The sequence below is a fragment of the Girardinichthys multiradiatus genome, chromosome 11 (assembly GCF_021462225.1).
Source record: "Girardinichthys multiradiatus isolate DD_20200921_A chromosome 11, DD_fGirMul_XY1, whole genome shotgun sequence".
Classification (NCBI taxonomy): Eukaryota; Metazoa; Chordata; class Actinopteri; order Cyprinodontiformes; family Goodeidae; genus Girardinichthys; species Girardinichthys multiradiatus.
Genome location: NC_061804.1, coordinates 27,650,229 through 27,669,115, shown reverse-complemented (window position 1 = coordinate 27,669,115; position 18,887 = coordinate 27,650,229). Strand labels below are relative to the sequence as shown.

At 39.0% G+C, this 18,887-nt stretch overlaps 2 protein-coding genes across 4 annotated transcripts in view; one reads left to right on the top strand and one right to left on the bottom strand.

Moving 5' to 3' along the window:
* Positions 1 to 15,379, top strand: part of adora2b (adenosine A2b receptor) — a 27,193-nt gene extending 11,814 nt beyond the window's left edge. For all 3 annotated transcript variants that reach the window (XM_047379891.1, XM_047379888.1, XM_047379889.1), the window contains one exon: positions 11,389 to 15,379. In XM_047379891.1, coding sequence (XP_047235847.1) covers positions 11,389 to 12,094 — 706 coding nt within the window. In that variant the 3' untranslated portion in view covers positions 12,095 to 15,379. The remainder of the gene's footprint in view (positions 1 to 11,388) is intronic.
* zswim7 (zinc finger, SWIM-type containing 7) overlaps positions 15,134 to 18,887 on the bottom strand; it is a 23,525-nt gene continuing 19,771 nt past the window's right edge. The window contains exon 5 of the mRNA XM_047379892.1: positions 15,134 to 15,816. Within this exon, the coding sequence (XP_047235848.1) occupies positions 15,706 to 15,816 (111 nt within the window). The 3' untranslated portion in view covers positions 15,134 to 15,705. The remainder of the gene's footprint in view (positions 15,817 to 18,887) is intronic.

The window sequence follows — 18,887 nt, the reverse complement described above, 5'->3', positions numbered from 1 at the left end:
TTGTCTCAAGGCACTTCACAAGTCAGGTACATACATTCAAATTAATCCTAACCATTGAACAGTGCAGTCGGAGTTAGCTTTTTATTCAAAGTGGATAAAAAGTTTTTCTATCTAAGGAAGCCCAGCAGATTGCATCCAGTCAGACACTTGCAGCATTCACTCCCCCTGGATGAGCATGTAGAGACATTGGACAGTCACTGGCGTTGACTTTGCAGCAATCCCTCATACTGAGCATGCATGTAGCGACAGTGGAGAGGAAAAACTCCCTTTTAACAGGAAGAAACCTCCAGCAGAACCAGGCTCAGTGTGAGCAGCCATCTGCTACGACCGACTGGACAGAGCAGAGACATAAAGAGAACACAGAAGCACTGATCCAGGAGTACTTTCTATGAGAAGGAAAAGTAAATGTTAATGGATGTAGCTCCTTTAGTCGTTTCACCTAGAAAGAAAGAACAGATAAACTCTGAGCCAGTTTTCAAGATTAGAGTCTAAAGAGAGCACATATAATTAGTTACAGTAAAAGCTCAGTCAATTGCCATGTCTAGGAGAGAGAAAGAGTTAGACACTGAAAGACAGGGCTATGTGGATCATTGGTAGAGGGTATTAAGTTGTTGCCAGCAGAAGCTCGGACGATTCCTCTCTCCAGAAAGATGTCACAAGTAGACACAGAGTCAGGCCAGGTGTAGCTTCTAGGAAGAGAAAGAGAGAACAAGGTTAAAAGCTGAAATAACAGCAAATAATGTAAAATTGGAGAGCAGTGTGAGAATGTACCGAAGAGGGTGAAAGTGGTCGTTATGTCCTCCAGCAGCCTAAGCCTATAGCAGCATAACTACACAGATAGTTTTAGTTCAGATTATTTAGTTAAACGGCGCTTATTTACAACAATGTCGTCTCAAGGAACCCCACAAAGGGTCCCACTGATGGTCATTGTTATACTAAAAACCACAAGGATTGGGATACCTCTCTCTGTCAGACTGATTATAACCATTGGAAAAGAGAAGGGGTCATACAGGTAGCAGAAATGGAGGGTGTGTTTGCACCTCAACCACAACTGAGTCGGTTTAGGCTAAACCTGACTCCCCCTTACTCCATCCAACAGGGAGGGAGGAAGGCTCCCTCACTGATAACCTAAGCCACTCTAACTATAAGCTTTATAAAAGGGAAAGTTTTAAGCCTAGCCTTAAAAGTAGACAGGGTGTCTGCCTCACGGACTAAAACTGGGAGCTGGTTCCATAGAAGAGGAGCCTGATAACTAAAGGATCTGCCTCCCATTCTACTTCTAGAGACTCTAGGAACCACCAGTAAACCTGCAGTCTGAGAACAAAGTGCTCTGTTAGGAACATATGGAACAATCAGATCTCTGATGTATGATGGAGCTAAATCATTAAGGGCTTTATATGTGAGGAGGAGAATTTCAAATTATATTCTGGATTTAACAGGGAGCCAATGAAGGGAAGCTAAAATAGGAGAAATATGATCTCTCTTTTTAATTTTCATCAGAACTCTTGCTGCAGCATTTTGAATCAGCTGAAGGCTTTTAACTGCATTTTGTAGACATCAGATAATGATTTTTCTGATGTCCCCAACTCCTCTCTCTGACTGTCCCGTCTATATACTGTGAAATTAAGGCCACTGGTGGCACAAAAAAATAAATAATCCTGGTTTCCCTTTGCCACAAAATACACTGACATATAGCCTGCATTGTGGTTTGGTTAGTCATCTTTAGACAGAGAATAAGTTTCTGTTTCAAACATAATCAATTTTTACGTGGAGATCTGACCAATCAGGGTACACTGAGCCCCTCAGGAAAGAAACTTTCAAGAGACAGAATATTAAATTGATAATTCAAAATATTTTGAAGGGAAGTTCTCTGAAAATGTTATGAACAGTTATTATAGTAAATAACTCTTCTGGTGTGTGTCTTTATTAAACATAAATCCAGATTAGCTGGTCCCAAGACCTAAAGCTAACAGCTTGTGTGAAATTGGCCAACAGAGTAGACCACCACTGTCTGAAAAACAGCTTCAATCTCAAAAACGGTATAGCTGTTTATGAAAATGTTACTTTATGACATTTTATTTACACAGAAACCAATGCTCATGTGCATGGAAAAGGAATTTTACTCCCCCTGCTACTAAAACAACACAACATGATTGGGGGAGGGCAAGGGTCACTGCCAGGAGTCTGACACAGTCACTTAATTTTCCCATTACCTCCTTTGGTTTAATTTCCACCTGCCGTATAACTATGCCATACCTACTATTCAAGATAGGAGTGCACACAACCTTTACTTTTGAAATTATACGAGTAAGCATTTAGACTTTCTAAGCTGGAATGTCAAAGGTTTAAATTATCCAGTAAAGAGCAGGAGGATTTCCTCCCAAATTCAACAAGTTAACACTGATGTTGCATTTTTGCAGAAGACTCCCATTAGGAGTTCTGATAATGGGTGTCGCCTGTCATGTCCATTCTCTTTTTCAGGCTTAGGCACGGGGAGTCTGATAAGTGTGGCAGGTTTGTTATAGACAGTGGAAAACTGTACTCTGGTAAATTTCTATGCTTCTAACACAGATGATGAGAATTTCTTTAAACAACAATTTTTTCCTTTAATTCATCTGATCCATCTGATTTCAGCTGTTGATTGAAACCCAACTTTAGACCGTTCATCTGATAAAAATAATGTTATAAGCAAATCTGCATCAGTTATTCAAACCTGGTTTAGTTAAACCTGACTCATTGAGGGCTGATTTTGTGGCTCTAAAATATAAAATGCTAAACCTGACCCAGACTATCTCAGATGAAACATGGGCCTCTTTACTTAAACTTATTAACACAACATCTTAGTGCGTCACTGTCTAAGTTTAAAGTGGTGCACAGAGCCCACTTTTCCAAAACCAAACTGTCTCGTACCTATCCGGAAATCATAATAAAATGGGATTATTTTGAAGGCATTGTTTTTTTGTGCTTTTTGGTTTGTTCAAGTGTGTGGCTTAAATACATCATGTGTTTGGTTCCGCTATAACCACAGGTTCTTGTTTTTGTGATAATAAAAAACAACATATTTCTTATTGCAGCTATGCTATAGCATTTATTTTTGTTTTAATTTTTATACACAGATTTACATGTTTTGCTAAATCTATAACTTTTTAGGAGCTTATTTTGTAAAATACTATCACCCATCTGACATCATGATTGTCAGTTTGGAAAAACACTCTTGAACAGTCATATTTGTCTTATTCAAAAGCTTGGAAAAGGATAATTAGGCTTCTTTCAGCCAGATGGCCAGCAGTGCACAGCAACATGTGGAGGAATGCTCCAGTTGCTGAAGAGAACTCTGGTCACTCTGCAGTTCTTTGAGATCTCATTAAAGGACTTTAAACCTGCTAATCTAAGTAGCAGTAATTTACTGTTCTATATTATTGTTTTACCGTTTACAGAGCATCACTGGGAGTTGTCTCTCTAACATTGCTATGGTGAAATATAAATATGAGTCACCGATAGAAATGTGGAAGTGTGGAGACAAGATATGTAGAGAATGTAATCTGTCAAAAGTGATTTTCTCTTTAAGAAAAAAATTATTTAGATAAAATCTGAAAACAACAAACCGCAAAAATGTAGGTTCAACTTTGCATACCCATCGCAAATTACCCTGAAAACCTTATTTTTGATTGAAAGGTTTTTCAAAGTTCCATTTCTGAAACAGTTCATGGCTTGAAATAATATTGGAACAGATTTCTCTCCATAATTAAACTGTAGCTACAGTACGACAGAAAGTTTTAGCGGTTTTGAAACCAACTTGTTACAATCCTGGTGTCCCTTGATACCAATAATTGGATATTTTTTAAAGTGAACCAAGACTCTCTAAAAACTATTAGAAATGAGCTACAGTTGGAATCATTTAAAGGCAATAATAAAACGTATATTTGGTTATTATGGATGATTCCTTTTGCTTGCATTGGCAGATAGCTGAGATGTGAAACCTGTTCAACGCCACACACTCTGAGGCCTGTGCTTTCAGTATCTAATCATAAGACTCAATGAAAATGTACAGACAGATTACAGGAACCTGCAGGAACTTCGCATGTTTTCCTCTCAACTCACCAGTTAGTTTCTAGAAAAAATCTAAATAGAGTTGACGTGATTGAAAGGCTGTACAGATCCGTTTGCACACACAGGGCAGTTACCTGTTGGACAATTTGTCGGGCTTTGCTGTGGACACAGCTGGACATCAAAGCGGATGTTGGGAGGATTCAGGCTGTGTTTGTGTGTGCCATGGAGCAGGTCAGTGCCCCCCGGGGAAGGAAGCTCAGCGACAGTGAGAAGCGGAGTTTGGAGAAGAAACCAGAACGATAGATTGCTGCGTGCTGTAGTTATGCCAGGCCTAATCCATTCAGCCGCCGGTTCACTCGCTGTCTCCACGGATGAAAGCAGAGTGGGGAGCGGTGTGCAGGAGATTGGTCCTCTGGTAAAGTGATCCTGTACACGCTGTTGTATTCTGATTAAAAGGAAGAGGAAGCTGGTGATGGAGACGAACAGCAGGAACTTGTGATAATAAAGGAAAAGCACAGGTCATGATGGGCTCCTTGGTTTCCGCGCCTGGGCTGTTTTGAGCAGCATGTTGTTTTATTTATGGCCCCTGGGGCGGCCTGCTGGGCCCCTGGCAGGGGTTACAGGATAGAGGCTGGGCTGGTGATTGCTCTAAGCCTGCAAGGGAAGCTCAGCTTCCCCTAAAATGTCAAAAGAAAATAAGTGATCAAATATATACTGTTGTGTGTACATGTCTGACTAAATATGCGCTACAACGCGCTCAACTTCTGTTCAGAATCAGCTTCTTATCACTGGTAACGACGTGGCTTTCCTCTCACTCATTCCCGCAGCTTCACTGAGTTTTAAACAGTGAGTTCAATAGTGAAGCATAAATGCTGGGCTTTGTCCCACCCATTGGACGCTCAGCATCTCTGGGGGTCTATGGGGCAGAGGGCTGGCCTCGGCCGACCCGGACGCTCAGCTTCTGCATGATGATTGGATGATCTGTCTGAGGCTGAATCCCTTTTTTGATTGACAGCGAAATGAGCGAAGCAGCGATCTTGAAATTGAGCTTCCTCTCCTTGAAAACCCAGCATCCGCCACTGTAAACTAGTAACTGTTAGAATTATGAAAAGGCAGGGACAGAACTAGACAACGATTAAAAAAATTATTTCTGCTGTTATGGTAACCTGACTTGTGTTTTACTATTAAATTCCCTGTGAAACAGTAGCACTAATTTTCTGCCGTGAAACCCAGATTAAACCTACATTTCCGTTTCCCCAGCTCTGCAGAATGAAACAGCTGTTCATTTATCATCATGTTTGTTAATCTATTGTTCCATCAATTTAATGCAGAGTCCAGGAAGTGCTGCCTGAGTAGTGACAATACAAAGCCTTGCAAAAGGCCTTGAACTGTTTCCCATTTTGTCATGTGACAACCAAAAACCTCAGTCCTTTTTTATTGGGCTTTTATGTGACAGGCCAACACACAGTAGTAAAACAGTGAAACGGAAAGAAAATAATCCATGGTTTTCAAAAGTTTTAAAAAACAACAATAAAAAATACATAAAGAGTGACTTGCCGTTGTATCTGTCTCCCGTTTTTCTGATACCCCTAAATAAAATTCAGCTCAAACAACTGCCTTTAGAATTGATCTAAATAGTACATAGAGTCCACTGTATGTAATATAATTCCAGCTGTTCTGTGAAGGCCTCAAAGGTTTGCAGGAAAACATTAGTGAACCTCTCATTGAACACTGTTTAATCAAACATACCCAGACATGGCCGACCACTTAAACTGAGCCAGGTGAGCAGAGCATTAATCAGTGCATTAATCAGAGAGCAGCGAAGAGGCCCATAATAACTCCGAAGGAGGTGCAGCGATCCACAGCTCAGGTGGGAGAACTTGTTAACACGCCAACTGCTCTAATCTGATCACCTTCTTGCACGGTTTGCTGTGTCTCCATATAATAAAACTTTTTATTGCTTTCTTCTTGCCAGTTTTGCTTATATCCCACAATTGTGGAGTACACAGATAGCAAAGTTAAGCTTTCTGGCCAACATGCAAGTCTTATCCTGTTAAGTACTAAGGGGTGTTAGAGCCGCCTGAAATTACATACCTTAAATAAATCAAGTATAGCTCCACAACTATAAGGTTTACATGTCACCTTTTGGTACCTGTGTAAAGGTAAGACATAAATGAAGATATTTCCAGTGGAACCACAGTTGCAACTGTTACTATGTCTGATTTATTCATGATTAAACACAGAAAATATTCTATTTTTTGGCCCTCACCTAAATGTTTTTCTAAATAAACTTTGTAAAACACCATGAAAATCCTTTGGAAATCATAAGAGAACCCCCAGGTTGTATTCTTTCACATCGTCTCTATAACTGCAGCAGAGCTGGGAATTTAGCCAAATGTGCCAAAACTGTACCGAATGGGTTTTTGACCTCATAAAAGGGAATCTCGTCAAATAAAAGTGCTGATTTCCATTGTAGGACTCCTTCTGCATATGACATAACGTTTGGCTATGACATTTACCCTGTGTATCACCAAAATGTACCATAGTGCACAGCATAATATTAATATAATGAATAGAAAACGTTGAATTATATCGTTTTTTCTACAGAGGGATTTTATTGAAAACAAGAATTTTCAATGGAAAACAATCTAAACAAATGTACAAAAAACAATTATCTAGTGGCGTCAACTCTGGGTCCTGGAGGATGCCTCGGTGAAAACGTAGGAGCTTTTGGCTCAGTTTCGGACTCACCTGGAGAGTGCCACATGTCCTGACTGTCATCACCAGGTGGACTTACTTGCCCATCTGGAGGCTGGCCTGGTTGGTTGGTTCTGGTTACAAGATGATAAATTATTTGCTACTCCAAAAATAGCCAAATAACACAAAACAGCAATGTTATAAATCAGCAGTGTTATTAGTAAAGTGTAAATGATAAAACAGCTTCATAACAGGCCTTCAAGCAGTCAACCATACAGGACAGGTATGTACCCCTTTGTTCTGCTGGAGTTCAGTACTAAGTTTTCTGGTTAAAAACAAAATAAATATGCCGTATCATCTCTTTTTGAATCAACAGCCATGTAATATAAAGACCTTTAAACAATTTCTGGTGTTTTTAAAGTGTTGTAAATCCAAAAGTATTTGTGAAAAACAAATTTGACGACTTGATTTATCAACATTAAAGCCATCTCCTCTGAGGTATTTAGAAAAAAAAAGCGTAACCGTGTTTTAACTACTTTTACAGTCAGAGGAAAAATGGGCGGGGCTTTCTCATACCGGTACCGGTATGCTCGGACTTAATTATATGTGTAGGAAAACTCACACTGCACACCCATGGCCTTTAACACACCAATCATAAGGTGGCAGCAGCATAATGCTATGGGATTGCTTGTCTTCAGCAGGCATAGGAAAATTGGTCAGAGTTCATGGAAAGATGGATAAAACTGAATACTGGGAACCCCTTAAAGAAATACCATTAGGTTCACCTTCTAAATGGACTGAACTTATATAGTACTTTTCCAGTCAAGCAGACCACTCAAAGCACTTTACACTAGAGCCACATTCACCCAATCGCACTCACATATTCATACACCGATATGCAGATCGGTAGGCAACTTGAGGTTAAGTGCCTTGCCCAGGGGCACATTGACATATGGCAGGACGAAGCTGGAATCATACCCACAACCTTCTGATTGCAAGACGACTACTCTTCCTACTGAGCCACAATCAGACAGAGCTTGAGCTCTTCAGTAGAGAAAAAAAACCCAAATATGTTAAGTCTTTTGATGAGCAAAGCTGGCGGTGGCAAACCACAGAAGGTGGGTCTATAAAGTTCAACATGAATGCAATATTTTTTTATTCTTTCAACTTCACAATCATGCCCTATTTTGTGCTGTTCTTCTGTTCCAATAAAATGCAATAACATTTGTGGCTGTAATGTATTAAAATGTGAAAATGTTCTAGGGGTATTAATACTTTTGCAATACATTTTCTGTGATATGTTTCAGCATCACAATCACAGTTTTAAGTTTTCCTTTCATTTGACTCTCTCTCCATACCATCCCTGCTATATCTCTAACACCACTGACTGCTAGCAGAGAATATGAGGTTTGAATTTCTGTTTCAAAATGAGCTTCTTAAATATGTAAAGATTTTTTAAGCCAAGTTTTTAATAAAACATCCTCACAAATATCCTCCACACAACACCCAACAGTGCCACATCAATGAAAGAGAGCAATCATAATGCTTGATGGTTTCTAAGGCTAACACAGAGGGTGTTAGCTAAGAAAAGAGCTGTGTTCTTCTTTCTTAAGTGAGCAGCTGTGCAGCACTTACAATCAGACATATTACATGCGATACCTCCAGCTCAGACTGACCCGAGTTTATCAGTGTGCATCAGCATCAGTATGAGTCATTAGCATGCGGCTGTGCCACTGAATCACATCGAGGAAAAGGCATGTTAGGCTTCCAGCACACTGCACCTAATGGGGATGGTCAGGACAGAAACCAAAATGACTCACCCTGCTTCCAAACATGCAGCCTTGATGTGCATCTGCTGGTCATGGGTTCATGTTTCAGTCAGGAAATGTTTTTTTTTTTTAAGGAGAGCACACGCAGAGTGGAGTTTGTTGCTCATATTTTTATGTGTATTGAAACACCTGAGAAGAACTTTGTAGAGCAGTTTCAGCACAGACCTTGGACTGATTTCATAGGAAAAGCTGAAATACAAACAATATTACCAGTGACTGTTTTCAGCTTATTTGATTGCCAGTTTTCTGTTGGTGAGATATGTGAACAGCCATTACTTGACCACAAACCATTTGATGAGCCAGACTCACACATCTTGATATCTGCAAGTGTAAAAAAGCAGGATGTGGGGTGCATTGTAATGTGACATCAAACTTGATACTTTCATTTTAAATCAGGAGGAACAGAAGCATGTTGATAAGGGTTGCAGTTAGACTCTATATTTCTGTTGAGAATAAATACCTTATACAAAAAAAACATGTTGACTCCATTAAGCTATTTATAGATTTTCCTTACAGCTGTTTATAGCATTTCCAATTTTTTCTTGTAGTGCAGTACTAGTAGTAAGGATAGTTATATTTCAGCTGTAGCCATCTGTCATGCTCAGCTCAGCTCAGCTCTCTTATGATAGAACCAAAACATTTGAATTTGTTCACAATCTAAACTTTGATATTCTGCAGCACATTGATTCTTTTATTTTTCAGCTGTTCTGTTATAGATTTGCTGCTGTGCTTTAGAACATTGTCCTGTTGCATCATCCAGGTTGGAGCTTTAAAAGGATTGTTCGGATTTGTTAAAGTGAGGTCCTGTAAAGTTATCATTCGGTTTCTTTACCTGTAACAGACAGCTGGCCTATACTGATGTTTTCTCAGTTAAAGAATATTTGCACTGGCAGAGAGTGCTGCTTGTGCCAACATGCCTCATCACTTGCTTGTCTGTCCGCTGTAAGTCCACAAAGTATGCAATAAACCTTTGGAGTTTGCAAACGTAAATGATGGTACATTCCTGAGCTTTTCCAGGTCTTATAGTTGTTTGGAAATGATCCAGGGAGACCTCTGATCCTTTCATAGAGTCAGCAGACTATATCAGTGTAATTTTACCTAGTGGGGCAAACATTCAGCTGAGAAACCTGTAAAACAACACTCACAAAAAATCAAAATTTTTTATGTGATGCACTATGATTGCATTGTCCCATGGTCAATGTTCAGAGTTGTTGAACTTTGAAAGTCATGCACTGTAATGCATTCTCACGCAGACGATATAATATCAATAAACCTGCATCCAACTGAACTGAGCAGAAAGTTGCTGGTCAATGTAGCAGCCTCACACTTCTCTCTAGATCAGGGCAGATCATTAAAAATGCATCTTCCTTGTCGTTTCTTCTCCTCTGTTTCTGACTCTGGTTTTAGCACAAGAAAAATGCATCATAGTCTTTTTTTACACTTTTGTCCAATAGTCTTTAGTGGAATACAGGTTTCACTACGCTGGAAAAACCTCAGGGTATGCCACTTTAGCCTTTGATTATAGAAAGTCTTTAATGCATAGAGGAGTTCATGATTGACTCTGTGACTGCAAGGTGCCTGGGTCATGTGGCTGGAAAACAAACCCAAGCCATCAACCCACCACCATTGTGTTTGACAGTGTGGGTCAAACATGTTTATAAATAACTTTGTGCCACCATGTTTAATTTTTTGAAGAAAACTTCAAACAAAGCGACACTTGTCAAATAGTAAAATCCAACATTCAAACTGGAGCCTGTAGAAGTGAAGATAAAGCTCTTGGATTTGTTTCAAATTTCTCTGAGTTTTGGACAGTCTGAGAACAGTCAGGGGGAACTTGTAGCCATCCTTTCTAACTTTCCACCTTTCTCTGTGAAATGGTGGACTTCCAACTCTTTACAAAGTTTTACATAACATTTTCAGACAGATTGGCATTTCTTTACCCTAAACTGAGTTTTTATAGGGGAGCTCATTTTTGCTGGTTTCATAAGCAGCACCTGCAGACTAAACCCTGTTTTTTACACTGTTGCTACATTTTGGTTAATTTCTTGTTAAACAGATAATAACAATGTAACATTTATCTCAGTTCATCTGGGGATTTTGTAATCAAGTTTTAAAACATGGTCAGGAAAAAAAACAGTTCTATTTATTATGTCCTGATATGTAAAATCGAGACATAATGAAATAAAGGTATGTAAAAACAAGAATTCAAAGGGGTACCTGTCTGCATTTTCACTTCGGTTATTGTTAAAGTCCGTTTGATAGACTGTAACAAAGAGAAGATTGCTGTCATCCAGGTTGTAGTAGAAGATCTGTCTGTGCTCTGTTAGTTTGATAAGCCTGAGCTTTCCTCGTTTCCTTGGTTTGGTGTCTGTGTGCACGTAAGCAAGAGAAAATGACACCAACAGCTAACATCATATTTTTGGTTTTGCAAAACAAAACATCAAATAATTCTGTTGGACTGTTGTTTTCCTTGCATATCTTGTTTCACAAAAATGAAGTATGCATTTTTTCCTAAACCCTTAAACATTGGAAAATATCGTACATGTTCAGGCACATCTTCAAGCTTTCGCTGCAGATTTACACCTTCAGCTCAGTTCTCATTGTGGTTTTCAAGATCAGTCCCTACTTCTTAGAATAACTGAAAGCTTCAGTGACCATCTCTGCTTCTGAATACAATTGTGAATATTGATCAGGGAACGTATGATCTCACTGTGACTTTGACCTTTGAGATATTGTGAGTTATGGATAAAATGGGTTTTGTGAGATCATCATGACCTTTGGAAACACTAATAATCTGTGCCGTTTTCTCCAGGTACAAGGAGCTGATGACGGGAAAGACTGCCAGAAAGATCATAGCAATTTTATGGATCCTCTCTTTTGTTATTGGCCTTATTCCCTTCTTTGGGTGGAACTTGAAGTACTCGAGTTGCAGGAACAGCAGCTTGATCAACTCTACGGACTCCAAACACAGAGACTTGGTAGAGAGGTGCAGACTCAGCTGCCTTTTTGAGAGCGTGGTGGACATGCATTACATGGTGTACTTCAACTTCTTCGTGTGTGTTCTGGTGCCGCTGATCATAATGCTGGGCATCTACGTGAAGATCTTCACCGTGGCCAGGAAGCAGCTGAGGCAGATTGAGCTCAAGTGCGTGGGCAACGGGGACAGCCAAAGCAAGGGGCGGCTGCAGAAGGAGATCCGGGCCGCCAAGTCCCTCTCCATCATCGTGGGACTGTTCGCCGTCTGCTGGCTGCCCGTCCACATCCTCAACTGCCTGAAGCTGTTTTACAGCGAGCTGAAGAGGCCAGACGTTGTCATGTATGTAGCCATCATTCTGTCTCATGCCAACTCTGCAGTTAACCCCATCATCTACGCTTACCGCATCGAGGACTTTAGGAACACCTTCCGTAAAATCCTGGCCCAGCACTTCTTCTGCCATAAGGAGGAGCTTTACCTCAGCTCCAACGGCAGCAGACGCAACAGAGACCAGATCAAGATGACCATTGATCCTCTGCTATAGAGGCAGAGGACTGTATCAACATTGTTGTTTAGTTTTGAGGTTTCTAATGTTTACAGAACAATGTGAAGATGAATCGATGTCAATCCCGCCTTGAATGTAGACATCTATTTATGCGTTGGGTTGGGAGAGGGTCTATGAAATGTTCAACAGAAAGTCTTAAGTAACTTTTTTTTTAGTTTTAATTGTTAAAATAGTTCAAGCTAACTGGATTTGTAGGACTGTGAGGAGGACCCAAACCTAAGATGCTATTTATTGTTCTGAATTCACCCTGTTCCAACTACAAAAAGTCCTCTTTTTGTGCCCTGCTGTTTTTATACTATCAACATTCAGTGCCAGTGTTAAAATAATTTATTTATTACAAGACCTTGTCTTTGAGAATGTAATGATCAAAAAACATGTGTGCATGTGTGCGTGGCTAGATCTGTACTTGTGGCGCTAAAGAAAGGTACAGTGGTAGTTATCCTTCCCTGCGGGTATTTTGCAGCTCACAAACCTTTAAATGACATCATACTCACTGCTTCATCTGCTGAGAGAAGGACACATTTTCCTCAGCCTACATTTATTTATGAATATGCATATCATTTATTAGTAGAGAATTTTCTCAGATAAGTTGACCTCATTGTTCCTTAAATGTGTTTGTGGAGTGCTAAAGGTTCACTTTAAAGGATAGTTTAGCATTTTTATTGTGAGGTTCTGCTAAATAGGGTTTCAGTATTTAGGACATTTTAAAGACCAATTTGGTCTAAATTCAAGACCTTAATGAATGATAATAACATGTATGTAACTCAACATGTGGTGTATGACTCCTGTACCTTTCCATCTAACTGACTTTAAAACCTTCGTATATTATATGCAGAAAGAACATAGTTATTGAAAAGAGCTGATAGCCAGCTATTGAAATCATAGGATGCAATTTACCTTGTCATTTATATACTCAGCCATGACTAAGAAGCTGGTGGTTAGTTACAAAACAAATGTTTTGAGTTTATCATCCTAACCAAAACACGTTTTAAGGCCCAAAATTGGGATGATTAAATTTTATTCTTTTTATTACTGTTTAAGGCCATGCAAAAATCCCGGTTAAAAGTTAGTAACTTACCTGATTGTAAACTTAAGATAACTGTTTTAGGGTCTTCAATTTTCAGAGAGGTCCAGATTAGTTCCTCCTGGACGTTGAAGCAAACTGGTTACCAGACCAAGACAAACACGCTATCGAAACCAGCAAAAACATCCGTCACATTGGCTTTAAAATGTTATTTCCACACACTTCTGCAAGTTTTTTTTTTTTTTTTTTACTCTTGGGGATCTTAGCAAGATGTGGTGCTACGCTAATGATCTTCTGTGTGAAACATACTGACACTAGAATATCATAAGCATTCTGGCTAGAGTAACTGCCTGACAGAGAAGTAACAGTGATACAAGTATCGTAGCATACCGACGGGTTCAGTCTGCAGTAATGATTTACACAGAGAATCATTCGAAGGACACCAGAGAAATCAAGATTAGTTGGTCCTGGAGGCTGAACGGCTAACCCAAGGAGAAGAAGTGGATTTCGCCCTGTTACTTAAATGATCTTCGCTAAGAAAAATAAGGAGGGCAAAACCTGCTCAAAGTGCTTTAATATTTTAAATCTGAAAATCTTATTTCTTTTATATCAGATGATTACTCTAACCAGAAATGTTAACCAGGTTTTCGATACGTTTTCCTCTATCATGCAGCATAATGTTCCAAGTGTAAAATATACAAACCTCTATGTAAATAACCTGTAACAGCAATGTAATGTTTCATAAATAGTGTTCGAAAGAACCATTATGATATTTTTTATGACATTTTTGAAACTGGAGTTGTTTTTAGATGCTAAAAGTCTTGATTGGTCTCCATCTGTTAGCTTCATTCCACTGGACCAACTAATCTGGATTTATACTAACTGAAGAGTTATCTAAAACAAAAAATAAAAGCCAGTTAATATCTGATACTGTCTTTAATCTTTTAAGAGAACCTCACTTTCAAAATACTAAACTATTCTTTTATTAAAGGGTGATACATAACTTTATTAAGTAGCTTTTTTGCTTGCATCGTCTTGTAACCACTACAAATTACCCTGTGACCTTTGCACCTCTACTCCACAGGAAATGGTTTAGTGGTTGCATTCAAACTCACTTGCAAAGACATTCAATGACATTTACCTTCAGGAAGTAGAAAACAGTCCCTTAACAGTAGTTTTGCATTATCACTAAGCCTTTTTGGCTGCTTGATACGGAACCACCTTGCAAGATGACACCTTGAATCAGAGTCCTTTACCCAACTCCCCATCGACCGGGCCTTGGTCACACGTTCCTTTAGTGGCTTACGTAAGACTCCATGAATGAGTCACGCTCATTTCAAACCTTCCACACGGTCGATCTTAAAAGTGACAGACAGAATAGACAAAAGCCATTTGATTTCAGAAAACACAGGATTTTACCCTTTAAAATATGGTGCACTGCAGAACCATTATGATAAACTTTACCTGAGCTGAACAATGTCAAATGTGGCAACAAAAACAGGTAAGTCCAGTTTCCAGCGAAAAACAAGTGAAGCAGATAGCGCTAAGTAAAAATCTTTAGACATACAGGCATTATAATTCGAAGGAAAGCTTTTAAGCTGCACAGAACAGTCTCTCTGCAAAGAAAAGTCACGCTGCGTATGAACTAACAGAGGACCTTTAGGTCACCTCAGAGTTATCACTACACAAATGAACATTGCACTGACGTTTTAATTTCCTGGTAGGTGTGCTTCACTGGGATAAAATACGTGCTCTAGCATGGGGCACTAGGTCTATGCTGCTCCTCCTTTCTGCCTCTGTTTTCCACCTCTGTCTGATTTTAAGGGCTAAAACACAAGGAGTGTCGCAACATTTAGGGACATTCCAATGGAGACATCTATACTGTAACTGCACTGTAATGTTATCTTGTCGTCTTGGTTGACTGAGGTGTGACAAAAAGTACTGTAGGTGTCCGGCTTTCTGCTCGATGTCAAACTGTTGCCTTTTTTTATTTATTTTGAAGCTAATACGGACAATGGAAAGTTCAATTCCAATCTTTCATTCCCAAGTTCCTGTTTGTCTGTGTACTATCGTGTTTCTAATCAGGAAAATGCCTCCGCTGTAGTCGACCTGATGTCCAACCTTTTCCCAGAGACCGTTTGTTTGTTCAACAAAACTACAACTGATGTTGCTATTTGACATGATGCAATCTGTATGTATGGTGAATTATTTTGTTAATAAAGGCAATGTTTATATTGTTATGGTTCGGATTTTATTCCCTTATTTTAAATAATGACTATTTATATTTATATTTAGTAGCAGCGCATGAGAAGAATCATTACTGTGCAGTTAAATTGTTGGGAAGTGACCTCAGTGTCCAGATGTTCTCCCACTCCCAAACTGATGGAAGGTCAGATAGAAAGCAACTAAAAATAAAGCTGAAAGTATTTAAGACAAAGAAAATTTCTAAAGAAAAAAAAAAAAGTAACATCTGCTGTCTTTCAAATAAAAATAACAGAAACCAGGCCAGTTTTCCAGGATGAAGAGAATCTACTCTGTGGGACCGTGTCTTCCAGTCCTCTTGCTGTTACGGGGCCCCGGTCCCGCTGAGCATCGTAGACATCTGCTGATCCGAGACACTCTCCTGTTGAGTCAAGGCCATAGCCTGACACAGGTAGACGGCCAGGATGTGTTTGCACTGGGAGAAAAAGATACAAATTCATCACACAGACACTGGAACTAAAATGATTAATGTCACGGATATGAAGCCGTAATGACAGTCCACAGCAATTACAACCAAAAGATCTCATCAGAGAGACCTGTTGCTAATATTCCCTAGAGAAACCTTCAGTCTCAGAGCATGAGTCACAGAGCAAATGCCAGACTCATTTCAGATATCAATCAAGTTTTAAATCTATATCAACAGAGTAAATGATGATAGGAGTTACTGGACTTTATTAATGTTTAGAAGCATGTAATATCAGTAGCCTTATCACTGGATTACGAGCAGTTTTGCCGTTTGTTCTAAGATATTTGTATGGACAATAAATGCACTGAGAAAAGAATAAGGCAATTTTCAGCTTAATCAGTCTTGACCAATGACTAGCCACTTCGAAACTCAAAGACTGCCCTTGTTCCAGTCAGAGAATGCAATATACCTCAGTGCTAGCAGGATGTGGTAATGAGTGAACTATTTTCAGCATCAGTGGTGTTTTTAAAAGGAAATTAAAAGCACAAAAAGATATGAAGCTGTTTAAAAGAAAACCATATTTCCTACAACATGTTGACACAGATCTGCAATTCAGGCTGCATGGCAGCGAGAGAGAGCAAGACTTTCAGCAGATAACATGAAGGCTGACAACAGTACAAAGTTGCACTGTCGTATCCTTTTCAACCTCTGTCATGCAACAGGCCGGATTTGGAAATGCTGGCAGCCTTGTGGAAATCTCAGAGTTAAGGCAATGACCACAATTCTCTAAAATAAAAACCCAAAAATCGCTGTTTAGTTAACTGAGCTGATATAATATGCCAAAGCTTGTTTAAAAAGTGAACTCTGTACTAATTTTTTGTTTGATTTTAAACAAGTAAAACCCCATTTTGTAGCAACTCCCAAACACGTGGCATGCCATTGCCTCTGGTACTAATATACGCAATCAATGACTGCTTGAAAAAAAAGGTCCCGAATGCTAATCTTATAGTAGTGTGAAGCTAAAAAAGCTGAAAAAAATAAAAAAACGTTAATTTCTGATCAGTGCTTCTTTAGTTTTAATACTTGTTTTCAGCCTGCTACAGCCTTAACTTGAGTTTTCAGTCACACTGAAATGTATCTTGGCTTATGATATACAACACAACGTGTTCAATCAAAAATAAAAAATTTATTTCCCACAGTTTCTGCTGTTAGTATTGGAAGGGCTACAGATTTTGTAGCTGTTCGTGTGACAGCTCAGTAAGTTATTTTCTGACCTACTTCTCTAAATATAGTGCCTATATATTCACTAAATGGACTCAGTGACTCCAGCTGCTGGGAATCGTGCATGAAGACTCCCTGTGAGACAAATGTAAAAATCTGATTTAGTTTCCTATGACTGACTGTAAAAGTGGTTTTGCTTTAGAGCTTCTGCCGTGCGTGTTTTCATTGGGAATGGTATCAGAGTTGCTGATGTGCTCTTGGGGAGTCTCCATGGTATGCTGCAGCTCTCTGATTCTCACAATGATTTTAGCTGCATCCTCCAGGGATGCCAATCAACCCCACAGTCACAGAAGGAGCCAAGCTTGTTTGTTTCCAGATATTTAGGGAGAGACCGAAGGGGAGACACCCATCAGTGACCAGACAAAAATATAATCTGACCACAACACATCTGTGCACACGCTTCAGTGTGCTTCGTGTCACTTGACAGACCAAAGGTTTTTCTCTGAGATGCATGCTTGACTGTCTGCGAAACAACAGGTGTGAAACAGGTTTTATATCTGTAAACATCACTGCAATGTACACGATGTACAACGCAGTGATGTTAACTGATATTTTTAGAATTCAGCATCAACATGAGCAGAAAGACCATGAACTATAGGTTCATGAACATGGTAAAACCAAAGAAAGAAAAAACGTACAACAGGTCCTTCATTGGAAAATTGGAATTCATATATTTATTTAGTTAAATATATTTTATTTAATATACTTTATTTAGTTAAAGACACTGCAAAAGTTGCAGTTCATTTAAGCGTCAAGTGTTTTTACACAAAGTAATGAAGACCAAATATGAACCTGATTGATCTAAATCACACAGGTCTAATAAAGTCTCAAGTTTATCTTGGGCACACGGTAAACTTTCTTAGGAGCTGAGAATATGATTGGCTGATTCTCTTTAACAATCTAACTTCATTCATTCCTGAGTTCAAAAAGGAGGAAGTTCAGTCCGTTTCACTGTCAGTAACATTATACTTTAGATGAGATCTGGTATATTTTCAGAAAACAAAAACCCACCACAGTTCAGTGTACTAAATGTTTCTGATCTGTAAAACATGATGATGGTAGGATTATGGTTTGGGTGAGAAATTATTACATGGGACCATTTATCTAAATAAAAAAAAAGACAATGATATTTGAATGGGTGTGCCACATTCTCTCATTGTTTATTTGGTGTGGCTGAACATTAGTTGATCTTATCCCATGAAAGCTGTGGAAGGAGCTGGTGTGGTGAATTTTTTGTTCTAAGGCAGTATGCAGGATTGATTAACGGTTACTGTTGATCAAAGCAAAGGGTCATAAAGGTTTTACTCAAACAAACATGCAGAACTGGATATGCAGCAATTTCCTCAATAGATATAGCCAAGAATAATCAACATGTAAATAACTGTGTTGTCTCCAACTTTAATTCTCTCAAACCGCATCAGGGATTTATGTGGTAATCTTTTGATGTTTTAGGTCACACCCTTCCTAAAAAACATAAAAATCTTTAAAACGGTAACCTTTCAGCCCATTTTAGAATGTGTGGTCAAAGCTTTTCATACAGATTCCTGCTTTATAATCTTCACATCTAGTCTCCAAAGCTTTCATTTTCTTTTGGACCTACAATTATCCAATCTTAATGCAAATTAAGTTTCTTGGCCTTTTTGCAGTATGCAGTTTAAACAGAAAAATAAAACTAACATTAAAAGGACTGGACTGATGAGGCAGTTTTGTGTTTGCAGCGTTGCAATGAATAGAATGATTAGGACGTGTCTAAACAGCGGCACAGTGATGCTGATGAGCAGAGTGATGTTGTAAGTTGC